This window comes from Camelus dromedarius, chromosome 9 (assembly GCF_036321535.1).
Source record: "Camelus dromedarius isolate mCamDro1 chromosome 9, mCamDro1.pat, whole genome shotgun sequence".
Taxonomy (NCBI): Eukaryota; Metazoa; Chordata; class Mammalia; order Artiodactyla; family Camelidae; genus Camelus; species Camelus dromedarius.
The window spans coordinates 32,622,131-32,635,616 of NC_087444.1; the positions used below are offsets into that span (position 1 = coordinate 32,622,131).

General features: G+C 38.4%; 1 protein-coding gene across 1 annotated transcript in view; it reads right to left on the reverse strand.

Annotated features, from left to right (window-relative positions):
* HYDIN (HYDIN axonemal central pair apparatus protein) overlaps positions 1-13,486 on the reverse strand; it is a 374,065-nt gene that overhangs the window by 277,924 nt on the left and 82,655 nt on the right. Inside the window, exons 6-7 of the mRNA XM_064489991.1 lie at positions 12,580-12,699; positions 9,244-9,378 (exon numbers count right to left, since the gene is read on the reverse strand). Of these exons, the coding sequence (XP_064346061.1) occupies positions 9,244-9,378; positions 12,580-12,699 (255 nt within the window). The remainder of the gene's footprint in view (positions 1-9,243; positions 9,379-12,579; positions 12,700-13,486) is intronic.

Genomic DNA, 13,486 nt, shown 5'->3' on the forward strand with positions numbered 1-13,486 from the left:
GAAGACATTAATGATGCTGGAAGCTGATTGTGATGTACCTGATTTATGTTTTACAAGAACTACTAGCTGCTGTGTAGTCAATGAACTGTAAGGAAGCTAAAAAGAAAAAAACGATGGCTGGTTAGGAAGCCACTGCAGTGGTTCAGGCAAGAGATGACACTGACCTGGCCTAGTGTGGTAAATGCTTAGCCTAGTGCTTGATGGGCAGTAAGTACTCAAGACATGTTAGCTGTCATCACCCAAATGTATTAAATACAATGGCTTGTGTAAGGCACATTAAAAAACTCAATTTGTGTTTACTTTTGTTGTTAGGATAATAATAATAATCCTGGTAATAATGATAATAGAACAAGATAATTTCAGAGAACAATAAGGGCTTTGAAGAAAACAAAACATGGAAAAGTGATAACGTGGGAAGGGGCTGCTTTAGATTAGAACAACCAAGGAGGCCTCCCTGAGGAGGTGACTTTTGGATGGAGACCTGAGTAGCTAAAGAATCCAGTCAGGTGAGGTCTAGGAATGCAGGATCCCTGGTAAATGCAGGTATGGTAAATGCAGGATTCCTGGTAAAGGCAGGATTCCTGGCAAGTGTAAAGGTCCTACGGTAGAAGCAAGTAATAAAAATTAATGGACCGTATTCATGAAATTGACTAAAATTGAGTTGTTGGACTCACCTGTTTAATTGATTCTGGTTTCTGCATAGTAAGGCCATGCTCAAAAATTATGATACTCAGACATGAGGAAATACAAATTACATGAAGCATACTTGATCCTAGAAAACCCCACAGAATTCAACAACAGCCTAGTATGATTACATCAGAATCCTAAAGAGATGAGTACTGTTTTTGTTTTTTCTTAGGAGATCAAACCCAGCAAGCAAAGGTTTCGTTGGGAATTAGAAACTGGAAAGCTGCTGGCACATGTGGAAACTTAATATTAACTGAGGCTTTGAGAGACACAACAAAAGATGCTACTGAATCCAGAATGAGAGGTAACCCCCAAGTAATTTGTCTTATTTTATTCCATATTTACATATTCTCTTCCTTGAAGACAGCTGAAAATTGTTCAGGAGGCTAACTGAAATATTCACAGGGATGTTTTCAAACCTTTTCAAATTTTCAAATGAGGAAGATTTGAAGATTGATCAAAATTATATATTTTTTCATAGTCAATTCACATGCTCATAAAAGAATATGAAGAAATTCTTTAAACAACTCCTTAAAAATGTATTCCCATCTCTGAAGTTCTGTATTTAACATGACGATTTTAGATTATATAATATACAATTATCAATTGCTCTACTGACTTAAAATTAATTCAGCTTGGGAGGCTTTGTCAGCCTGCAAGCTAAGCAATTACTTCCGTTGATGGACTTCCTTCCACTGTACTTAAATGCAGAGCAACCAGGTCACCATTCAGAGCCAAAAGATTAATTCTGAGCTCTTTCCCCTCTACTGTGAGAGACTTAGCCATGAATTACTTTGTAACCTAAAATGTTACCCTAAATAACAATGCTCGCCAGATGAAATTGTCAATCCATTCCAATCCATTAGCCTTCCTTCTAACATGCCTATCCTCCAAACTAAAAAAAAAAAAAAGGCAGCAAAATATGAAAATGGCAGATTTGACTCTGAGAAGTGAAAAGAATAAATCTTGATTTTTATATTAGCTCCATGATAGAAAGAAGACACAGCAATAATCCTGTCCTTTAAAGTCTCAGGTGAAGGAAAACGATGTCTTCTACTGCAGCAAATGACTCTCCAGGCATTCAAGGGCAAGCACAGCCGGTGTGGTTAAGCCCTTACAATCCTCCTTCTGCCTTTTTTCCACTCCTAAACTTGACGGTGGAATGGCTAACACAATAAAACCAGATTTGATTAGGACTCAGTGCATTCAATACTCAGTGTTCCTGAAAAATGTTATAAATTCCCTAACCAGTTAAAGTACTTATTTTACAGTATCTTCTCAATCTGAAATTCACCTCCAAAGGGGAAGAATCAGTTCTCAAGTCCTAATCAGTTTAAAAACAATGCTGATCAGGTCTCTTGGGCCTTATCCTCTACCACTCTGACTCTTCATATGTTTTAGCTGGGGTCTCAGCTTCCTAGAGGCATCTACACTTCTCCATCTATTACAACAGATAAACAACAAAGTCCTAGTGTATAGCACAGGGAACTATATTCAACACCTTGTAACAGTTTATAATGAAAAAGAAGATGAAAAGGAATATATATATTCATCATATATATCATCATATTTCATCATATATATCACTATACTGTACACCAGAAATTAACACAACATTGTAAAGTGACCATACTTCAATTAAAAAAAGGGAATGACCTCTGATCTTTGGCTGGCAGAGACCGGAGGACTTCCAAATTTGTTTTGACCATTTTTATCATTAGTATACAATGGTTGTGTGGTTATTTCATGATGCATGTGCAAATCATCCACTTAAGGTAATTAATTTCCTCTTTAACTTTTTTTGCTTTCTAAGTTACCCTAGCTCTACCAATCCACCTATATCTATACCCATATATTCTGTCTTCATTACTCTCCTTTTATACCAGATATCAATCCTTCCTGTGTACCTTAGGATTTTCCTGAAGCATCAGTTTTCCCTCTTTACTGAACATTCACATATCAGCTTGTAACAATGCCTGAATAGCCTTATCTTAAATATTAAATAACCTACCCTCAATCCCAATATCCACCTGCAGGTACTGCCACATTTTCCCAATTATCCTTTACAGCAAAACTCCTCAGAGGTATTATATATACTCAATAGCACCACTTTCTTGATTTCCATTCTCTCTTCAATCCACCCCATCAGGCTTCTGTACCCAGCCTTCCATAGAAACTGTTCTCACCAAGGTCACTAATGATTTTACCAAATCCAATGGCAAATTCCACATCTTGTTTTATTCTACTTTTCATAGCTTTGGACACAGTTGACCTCTTCCTCTTTTCTGAAATACTTTATTCATCTGGACTCCAGAGCCATGCAGTCTCCTGATTTTCCTCCTCCTACTGCCCCTTCTTAGTGTTATCCTCTGTTGGCATCTCTGCCCTTCCCCAACCTGTTCTTTATTTACACTCGCTCTCAACATCACCTCCTCTATTCTTGGTACAATCTTTATACTTATGATTTTAAAATATCTGTCTATAGCCCCAACATTTCCCTTTTATTGCAGACAATTGTGTCTAACTGCTTACTTGATATTTCCACTTGGATGTCTAAAGGGAAGTTCAAACTTAACATAAAAAACAGTTCCTGATTCCCTACTTTATATCCACCCAGCCTCACTAACCTACTTTTTTTCATTTTCCATATCTCAGTAAATGGAAGCACCACTTGGTCTGTTTCTGGCCAAAACGCTGTAAGAAACTAGACTCCTTTTTCTTCATATTCCTTTATCTAATTCATCAGCAAATCCTGACAGCTCTACCTTAAAAATACATATGCTTAGTCTACCTACTCCTTATCACCTTTGCTGTCACAAATCATCCTCATTTTTTGCCCAACTACTACAATAGGCTCTTGTCTGTGTATTCATCAGGGTTCAGTTCTGCTACGTAGAACAGGGAACAGACAACATAAGAGCAACTTCAACTAAATAGAAGTTTATTCCTCTTCTGTAAAGAAGTCCAGAGGTGGGTGGGCCAGGTTTTATGGTGACTCAACAGTGTCCTCAGAAACCCAAATTCCTAAATTCCTGCACTACCATTTTAGCAGTGTCCAACTTCAGTGTCACCTGATGAAACAGTGACTCCTGGGATGCCAGCTATTTCTCACAGCCAAACTGCAGGCAGAAGGAGAAGGCAGTACAGAGCACCTCTCACTGTATCAGTTTTCGTCAAGTATCTGCATTGGAAGTCCTGCTCACTCTCACTGGCCAACACTTAAACACAAGCAGCTGCAAAGGAGGTTGGGGAAATGCAATCTTTTATTTCAGGCAGCACTGAATCCAATCAAAGTTAGTGATTCTCTTCCCAGTGAGGAAAGAGAAAATAGATGTCAAGGGTAGACAACCAGCCATCACACTCTAGTCTCTACACAGCTACCAGAGTGATCCTAAAAGGTGAGTCAGATGCTTCATTCCTAATCGAAACCCTCTCAAGTAGAGAAAGAAAAAGATCATTTATCCTATTTTTCCTCAAGATCCTTCCTCATCAGGTCATTACAAAAATAAAGCATAACAACAGATATTTTGTGCCTCTTGATGTGATGAATAGGAAGTACCACATCACTGAAGAATTCTGCCCATGCCTCGGCATCAAATCAAACATGAATCTAATCAAGCCTCTGGATCTAACTATCAGTCTACTGGAAACAGAGGCGACAGAGGATCATTCTATAGAACTTCGTAGGGAGGCACTCAGCATCATGTTAGGACCCTGATTTAAGCAAACCAACTTACAATGTATATTTTACTCAACTGGGGAGATCTGAATACTGACTACATATTTGATGATATTAAGGAGCTACTATCATTTTTTAGGTGTGATAATAGTATTGTGGTTACGTTAACTTTTAAAAAGGACCTTATCACTTAGAGGCAAATAATGAAGTATTTACAGATGAAAAAAATGACATGTGGGACTTGCTTAAAAATCCTCTGGATCAGGGGGCAGGCCAGATGAAGCAAGACTGGTCAAGTGCTGATAGCTTGAAAACCTGGGTGGTGACACTTCACTATACCATCCTCTATACTCTTACATATGGGTGAAAGCTTCTATAGTGAAAACATTCTAAATAATTTATGGTAGCTTTCTATTCTGCTTTGGATGATTTCTAAGACCCTTCATGGTCTCACCTTCTGCAAAGCTTGTCTCCTATCACTTTTCCAGAGGTTTCCTTCGTTCCAGCCACACTGGCCTTCTTGCACTTCCCTGACCTGTTGCCAGACACATTTCTGCCACAGGACCTTTGTAATTGCTGTTCCCACCCTCAGGCAAGTATCCTTCCTCAGATATGGCTTCATTTAGTTCCCTGCTCAGATGTTACCTCAACAGAAAAGTCTTCCCTGACCTTCCTACTGAAAGGAAACAACCCCCATTCTCCATCACTCTCTGTTCTGTAGCATGTCAATACCTGACGTTATTGATGCTTGTTTGTTTGTTTGTTTGTTTGTTTGTTTGCTTGTTTATTCATTGTGGAACATAAGCTCCATGAAGGCCAAGCCTGTTCTATTCTCCGTTGGATCCCAGCTCATAGATCTGGGCCTGGCACAGGGTGTGTGAAATAATATTCATTTTAATATCTCTATTGGAATACTAAACTACCAAGAGCTCTTTATAAAGAGAATGCCTAAGATGCTCATTGGCTGTATTATAAAAACTCTGAAGATATGAAACAAAATGGGGAGACATACTCTTCTTACAGATTTCTTAGACATCTTTCTCCTGGTTGAAATGACAAGAAGAAAGTTAACATCTAATACATTCCCAGGATGAAGAAATATTTGAGCTCGCTTTTTACATGCTTTGCTTTTCACATCTGCAGGCCATCCTCAAGTTGAAAAAAATAACTCATATTTTCTTGAGTTGAACTTACTTATCTCACTTGGCAAATATTTACTGCAAACTTCCTATATGTTAGGCCCTGTGCTCGGCACTGAGGTTAGAGGGACAACCCAGAGAGAACTAGGGAGGGTGAATTCCAGGCAGGAAGCAAACTAAACTCTTATCATTATTTCTCTCAACAAAAATGGTTGATTGCAGAAAATTTTATGATATCTATACTTTAATTCAAAATGCTAGCAATATAATTCATTATTGTAGTATACCTACATAACAAAATATGTTAATGTTTTTCTGCTCTTCTTGGGCCATGATTTTCAAATTTCATAGCAACAAATCAAGAAAACTATCTTGACAACAAGTTAGATGTTTTCACAAAACAGAGCTGGAGCAATAAAATTGCATCACTTCATTTTTTCTTCAAACTACTGCTGCTGTTTCCACATGCTGACACTATTATAAACAGATACTTTCTTAAGTCCAAGGAAGTACCTGGTTCTGCTTTTCTGCTCAAGTTTAATTTTTTAGATTTCTTTTAATGTTAAAAGTACAAATTTAAGAGGCCAAGAAAAATGCCAGGCTCCAGAATTTTATAGTGTTACAATAACATTGACTATTATATTTCTGCTGTCCATGACATGTACACTTGGATTATTAGATAAGTAACATATCCAATCTTTCAAGTCTGTGTGAGAAGAGATAAGGAAAGCTAAAGAGAATTTGCTGCACCTGTTATCTGGGTATTTGGCATCCTTAACAAGTTAAATCTCCAGGAAGCTAGATTAATAGATGACAGGAAAAAATGTAAATCTGTATTATCATCTTCGACATGCTAATAAACATGGGTGCCGAAAATCCAATTGAAAGAGAACTGGCTTATTAAACTGTGGCATGCTGCAATTTACATATCTTACCCTCCAGATGTGAGGAGGGTAAATGTGAACAGTGTGTGTTCAGATCAGCAGGAGATAAGAAGGAAAAATACGTACATTGGCTATCAATTTGGCCGACTGGAGAAAAAAAGTGACACAGTGACTTTTATTCTTCCTAAAATGAATCTGGCTCTAGCTACTCCTCTGATACATTCCGGAGCAGCACTAAAAGCAACACAACTAAACCTAGCTGTTCATTCTGTGTACATTCTTGCTGGTTTTCCAACAGGAAGAGTGAATACAGATGCTGACTGGAAAAATCTATTGGCATGGGGCCCTGCTGATGGTGCAAGGGTGGCAGGATCTTTGCAGAAAAGGGGGACCAAAACTAGCAACAGAGGAGCATCTCCAAATACCCACCATCAGTCTTAGACAGTCAGCAAAAGGAGAAATCACTATGTCCTTAGAAAAACAAATTAGGCCAAATATTTTATAGTTTAGAGTCCAATCCAACACAAAATCCTAAGGTATCCAAAAGTGGATAAATTTCTCAGAGGTAGCCATTCTACTCACTCTATGTCTCCTCATACGTGCATGTACTTTTTGATAACTTTCAAATACTTAGAAGAAGAAACAGGAAAACAACATTTAACTTATTTTTTTTTACATTAGGTCTTTCCCAATAGACCATAGGCAATGTTAGTGAAATGGAATGGTAAGAGGGAATAAAAAACTATGAGTAAGATAAGCAGCCACAAAGTATAGCCAAATAATAATCCTCAGTGGGAATGTTAGCATTTCATAGTTATAAAGTAAATACAAACTTACCTAAAATAAATTTCAATTAATTATTTGCTGTACAGATAAGCAGTAATAAAATCTCTCTCCTTTGCTTTTAGGTTTTGATTTAGGAAAATTTGAAACATTTACCAAGAAAACAGAACAATACAACAAATCCCATGGACTTATCACCCAGATTCAATAATCATTAACATTTTGTCATTGTGGCTTTATACCTCCATCCATTCCTCCTTCTATTGTTATTATTATATTTTATAGTTTTTAAGGTAAAATATAGATATATTAGAAAATATAAATACATTTAATATATGAATTCATCCATATAACCCACACACTTATCATAACACAGAAAATCCCACCTCTTCAGAAAGTTCTGTGTATCCCTTTCTCAGCCAGACTAGCTGCAGATAGAATAATACTTAACCAACAGAAGACATTTTCTCCAGCACAGAAAAAAACTGAGGGAAGCCAACACCTCAAATCCAACAAGCTTTGTAGTTCAAGCTGCACAAAAGCTTATTATAATCAGCTTCTCACAGAAATGACAGTGTAGGAAATTGACACCCAAATTAAATCCAAGTACCATTCTCTTCACAGATAGTATCCAGAGCTAGAGCTTTGAGAAAAAACAAGGACTTCAATAGCATATAATAAAAAGCACTACTTCTGGAGCTCTTTATCTTTTTTGTTTATTTCAATGGTGCCTCAAACAAAATTAAAGGCTCAGAAACACAACCCAAGAAATAAATAGTAACACACAAAGTAGAAAAATAATTAACAGTAGCATTATAATGCAATTTCTAACCATGTACTACAGTGATAGATGCTTGGCAGACCTTTAAATTCTCTACCCTGCTCTCCAGAAAAGGAGAAACAGTAGCAGTAGCAGCAGGAATACTGGTAATGACATTTATAGCAGCTAGTAAGTATTAGTGATGGAGAAGCAGGTTTTCAAAGCTTGTTCTGTCTCCATTACGCTCTTTTGATTCTAACCATAATGGCACAATACAGATAAGCACACACATTATTAATATTATATATAAACCTCACATTTTGTTATGCCTATTTAAGCCTTATTTTTTGTTCTTGCTTCTTCAGTCATGCTGGTAAAACCCTTTTCCCCCTCTCCACAAGTTTCCACTTTGGCCCTTAGAGAGGAAAACTCAACCCACAATTTCACACTCTTGGAGAAGGGCTGGGGAGAAGCCTCCACCCTCAGTCCCCCTGAGCTGGTCTTTCCTTCCAGGAGGAACTGGAGTTGACACAACTGAGGAGAGCCTGATAATGGGCTAGATTTTCTGCAGCTGTGGTGATGCTGAGGGGACAGGGCCTCTTTTTGAACTCAGGCTCTTTCTAGTCTACCTGTGTACCAACAAGGGTCAGCAAACAAGGCAGGTCTCTGCTCTCAGCTCTAGCTTCTCTACTCATGCTGGGGTGCAGCTACTGGGTAGGTCAGCCCTTCACTGAAGACTGGTCCTCAGTCCTGGCCACCTTCTCTGCCATTAATGAGACTGATACTGTGATCAGTATTTGGATCTTGTGTCTCTTTCCTAAACTAGTTAGCATCGGGGAGGAGGGATGTTACTAACCAGGATCCCAAACTTCCAAGAAGCCATAATCTTCATTCTTTGTCTCAGCTCATTGCTTCTGGAGCACATCTCTTCCTTTTTGGTGTCTCTCTAGCCTGTAGTCCAACATAAATATGCTGAGGTAGGTGCCCGGGGAGCATCCAGAAGGATTACCCCTCTTTACACTCTGGCTACTTACAGCTCATATAAGCCCTCCTCACTGTTTGACAATTCATTCCTCATTCTTAGCAGTGCTCCATACCCATCCTCTCACCCATCCTCACCACTTCTCTACCACCACCACAGCCAGCAGTAACACCATCAATGCCATCAACAACAACACTACCACCACCCAAACCAACATCACTACCACCAGTACCACAAACAATACCCCTGACGCCACCACCATCAATATCAACAACTGCAAACTGCTAGTGATAAGCACCCAACCAATTTCTCACCAGAACTCACGTTACCTTGTTCTCCTCTGGAGTGAAGAGGATTCGGAATATGGATGGCACTCCTGGAGCTACTTTGTGGCTAATATCTTTGGGGCTGATTACTTTAAAGTAAGGTGAACTTTCCTCAACAACTTTTACCATCCTTGGAATCTGCAAGAAAAACACACAGTGAGGTGGCACTGTACACGTTAAAGCAGAAGAAAACAGGAAAGGCTTTGTAGTTAAATACGAACTCTCCATTTACTACTTACTAATCCTGCAACTTTGGTTAGGTCTGACCTTCAGTTTCCTCAACTATAAAAGGAGATGCCTCACACAAAGTAAGCACTCAGTATACTTTAGTTTCAATTTTTACTAACATTATTATTATTACCCAATTTAATTGTATTGCAAACCTTTATTTTATTATTTAAATGTGACTATCTTCAAAGACTAAGTGCTCAATCCTGAAACCGCCCCCTCACCGTGGAGTTACTGGACCTCCCAACATCTGAAAACTGCTCTGGGAGACAAGATCACACTTACTGCTCTCTTGCTATGGACCATCCACTGAATGTGATGTGCCATGTAATCCTCGCAATAACCTTGGACTTTCATTACGACTTATTCTACAGATGAGGAAACAGACACTTGCCCTAAGTGCTGCAGCTTTACCAAGCAATGGCGTTCAGAATCAAGTTCTGGCCGACCTCCACCTCCCCTCCCTGTAGGATTGTTCTGAGTAAAAACCACTGTGAAGCAAGAACGTGGAGGGCGGTGCAGTATCCCCAGGCCTGACTCAGAGCAGCTTCAAACAGTTTCATCCTTTTAAAGTCTTATTCCTCTGCTCTGCCTGCCTTGCCCAGAGCAGGTATTGCTATCTCAGAGAGCCCAAACCATCAAAGAAATGTAGTCATGAGGAGAATGGGGGTGATCAGGGTTGGAGGTTCTAGGAACACAGGAAAGGGGGAGGATTGTTTTTTTTAAAGACTTCAAGGGAGCAGAAGAAAGTTAACTATAGTTAAGTATGTCTTAGAAATCTCAGGTGAAAATGAGGAAAAAAACTCCTATAACCTCTCAAATCTGAAACCCAGATGAGGAAGGGAAGAAGAAACACTGAGAGAATTCAGACAGATCATAAGATTAGAGAGTGAGGATGTAAGGAAGAGATGTGTGCAAATATGAGAGCAATAGAATTGGCTTTGCTGGTAAGGGAAACACGCAGTGGCATTTACAATGTATTGAATGATGCTATGTAAGCTTGCTGGGAATACTTATAACAAGAACATAACTGTGGGTTAAAAACTAATAAGGAAAACAACAGCAGCAGCAACAACAACAACAACAACAATAATGCTTTAATGCTTACTAGGTGACAGGCACTGAGCAGCATACTTTACATCCATTATCTCATTTAATATCCCAAGCAACCTACTGAAATGGATGCTTAGAGAAGTGAAGTGACTTGCTCAAGCTCTGCAGCTGGGAGAGAGCTCACCTGGAATCTGAACCCAGATTAGTCTGACTCTGGAGTCTGGGTGCTTATAATTGTATCCCAAGTAGAATTGTGTTGTGGCTTGTAGAGTGTTCATGACTTACCTTCAACTTGTGTGTTTGAGAGAGAGAGAAAGAAATAATAATCAAACGGTCTCTGTCTTTTGCATTTCATGACAGTGAGGAAGCAAATAAAAGGTGGAAGACATAGAAAGTATTTTTCAGTGTCCCAAATTTATTTCAGTAGTTCCTTATGTGTCCATGAACTAGGAAGTAGGAAGCAGGAAGCAGGCTACATCAGCTACCTAGGACCAGGGTTCTGGGAATAACTCACTCGAGAACAAACCTGCATCATCTACAGTATCTGTCTGCTTGTTAGTAGCTGGACTTTCTTTCGATGAGGACCTTCCTTTCCTCATATCCAATCCTCGAGCAGCATCTTACCAAGAGGTGTGGGGTTATCTACGAAAACCAAGTGCCCTTTGGTAGATAAGACTTACACATGCCTCTTATCCTTGACTTGTTCATATACATTCATGACAATCATTTCTTCTTTATGATGAGGGAGGAGTAGCCAAAGTACCCTTCAGACTAGCTCCTCTCTGCCTTTAATAGCCTAAAAAAAACTTGAACAAGAGTCAAAAAGTAATGGAGAAAGGGAAAAATAGAACTGGAATTGAGAAACTAATTTGGATGGCAGCCCCACATGAAAAGAGAGAGACCTATTGTCTACGTAGTGTATCTCTTCTTGATGTGTAGGAGCAGAATCCTGCACACCTCAGGTTCTTTTTCTTCTCTCTGCCTACCATTTAGCTTCTGCCCAATGAGTTTCTCTTGCTAACACTGCTGTAGTAAAGAATTAAACGTACAATTTTCTTCAACATTTGACTTTCCTGTCACTAAATCACCCCACTGATCTCTGAAAGGCATCACTGATTCTTTCAATGAGCTACTATACTGAATATAACTTCAAGTCTTCCCATTTGCCTTGGATACTTGCATAGTCTTCACTTATTTTCCTTTCTTATAGCTAGAATTTTTTGTCTCAACATTCTAAGACTCCTATAAGTATTTCGACTTGCCCTTACACCTGACATTTAGCATCTCTCTGATGCCTTCCTCCCTATCTGATTATTTTCACACTTACCTGTGCTTCATGCTACCCTTCTGCATTATTCTTTCCATCCTTATTGTTACATGTCAAGGAAATCTCCAGGCATCTAATATCTTTTCTTGAAATAAACCCTAATTTATCTCTGAAGAAAAAGGTGTAAGGATGGAAAAGAAATCTTCAGTTGCAACCACAAAGAGACAGGGTATAGACAGTGGTAGAAGCCATCCAAAACATTCTGTAGACAAAACCAAAAGGCTATCTGAGGTAGAAGGAAGGAGACAGAAAAGAGAAAAAGGAATCTCCATTTTTTTGAAGTTTAAAAAAAAACAATTTGAAGAATTAATTGCATTGGCTCAAAAACTGCAATTCATGTGAGTAGAGTTTACACCTTCAACTTGGGGAAACAGTGGCTCTAATGTGGAATATGTAAACTTGAATAGTAATCACCCTGTCTTAAATGAAAACCTAGCCCAAATGGTGACTCATGAGAACTTCATGACACTCATCTAGCCAATCCTTTATTCAACAAAATGTTAGTGCCCACGTGGGGAGTTTACCATATATTGGTGCTGCCCTGGGACTGAGCAACAAACCAATCAACATAGTCTTGTCTTCATTTAGCCTATAGTTAAAAGGCATGTTTTCATCTATTTTCCTAGGTTTACCAAGTTAAAGAATACAGCTAAGATCCTACAGGATTTCATTTTATTTAATCCCTTCTTATATATCCATGAAAGATATAGCCACCCAGCAAACATACTCACTGTGTCATTGTTCCTCAGCACCAGTGGAACTTCATAGACTTCACAGGGAGTGTAGTTCTGAAATACTATTTCTGATGGGAAGGGCTGGAATAATGCCTGATCTAGATCAATTCCTGGAAACTGAAGTTGAAAGAATAAATTAATCTTATAGTCACACAGTGGCAGAAATGACTAGGGAAGAAAAGAAAATACTACATCAACCTATGAATATTAATACTAAGAACATAGGAAACACTCAAAAAGGGGTAAGTAATAAAAACACTGTTACAATTAGTAAGATTATTGTCATTAACTTCTTTAATGAATGTAGTTTTGGTCCTCAGTTTAAAAAAATAGGCTAATTAGAACACCAACTCAAATCTTCTGTTTCCAGTAATGGTGAATAAGATAATTTGAACCAATTCCCCTGTGAGAATAAGAGAAAAGGCTGTACCAATAAATAACCTGCTTGGAGGCCCTGAGGGGCTAACAAGATAGTATGACCTAATGTTGAAATAGCATTTTCTCAAGCTAGTAGCTTATGTAGTATCCAACAGGTTTGGAGTATTGCCATGTATTCCTTAAAAATTTAGACTATCCCATGATGCCCTGTGAGTTCATGGTTGCATGAACTTGGCACCTTGGCACACAATTTGGAAACTGAAGATGTAAGTACCCATCTCCATAATTTAGAAGAACAATGGCAAACATAAAAAACAAATTAAAACCCAAACAAATGATAAAAATGACATAACAAAAACAATACTAGAAAGTAATGAAATATGAAGTAACTATACCATAGAATCAACAAATCCAAAAGTTGAGTCTCTAAAAACTAATAAAAATAATAAAATACCTAGTGAGCCTGATCAAGATAACAAGACAGAAGGTTTAAAGAGCCAATTATAAAGAATGAAAAAAGGAGCAT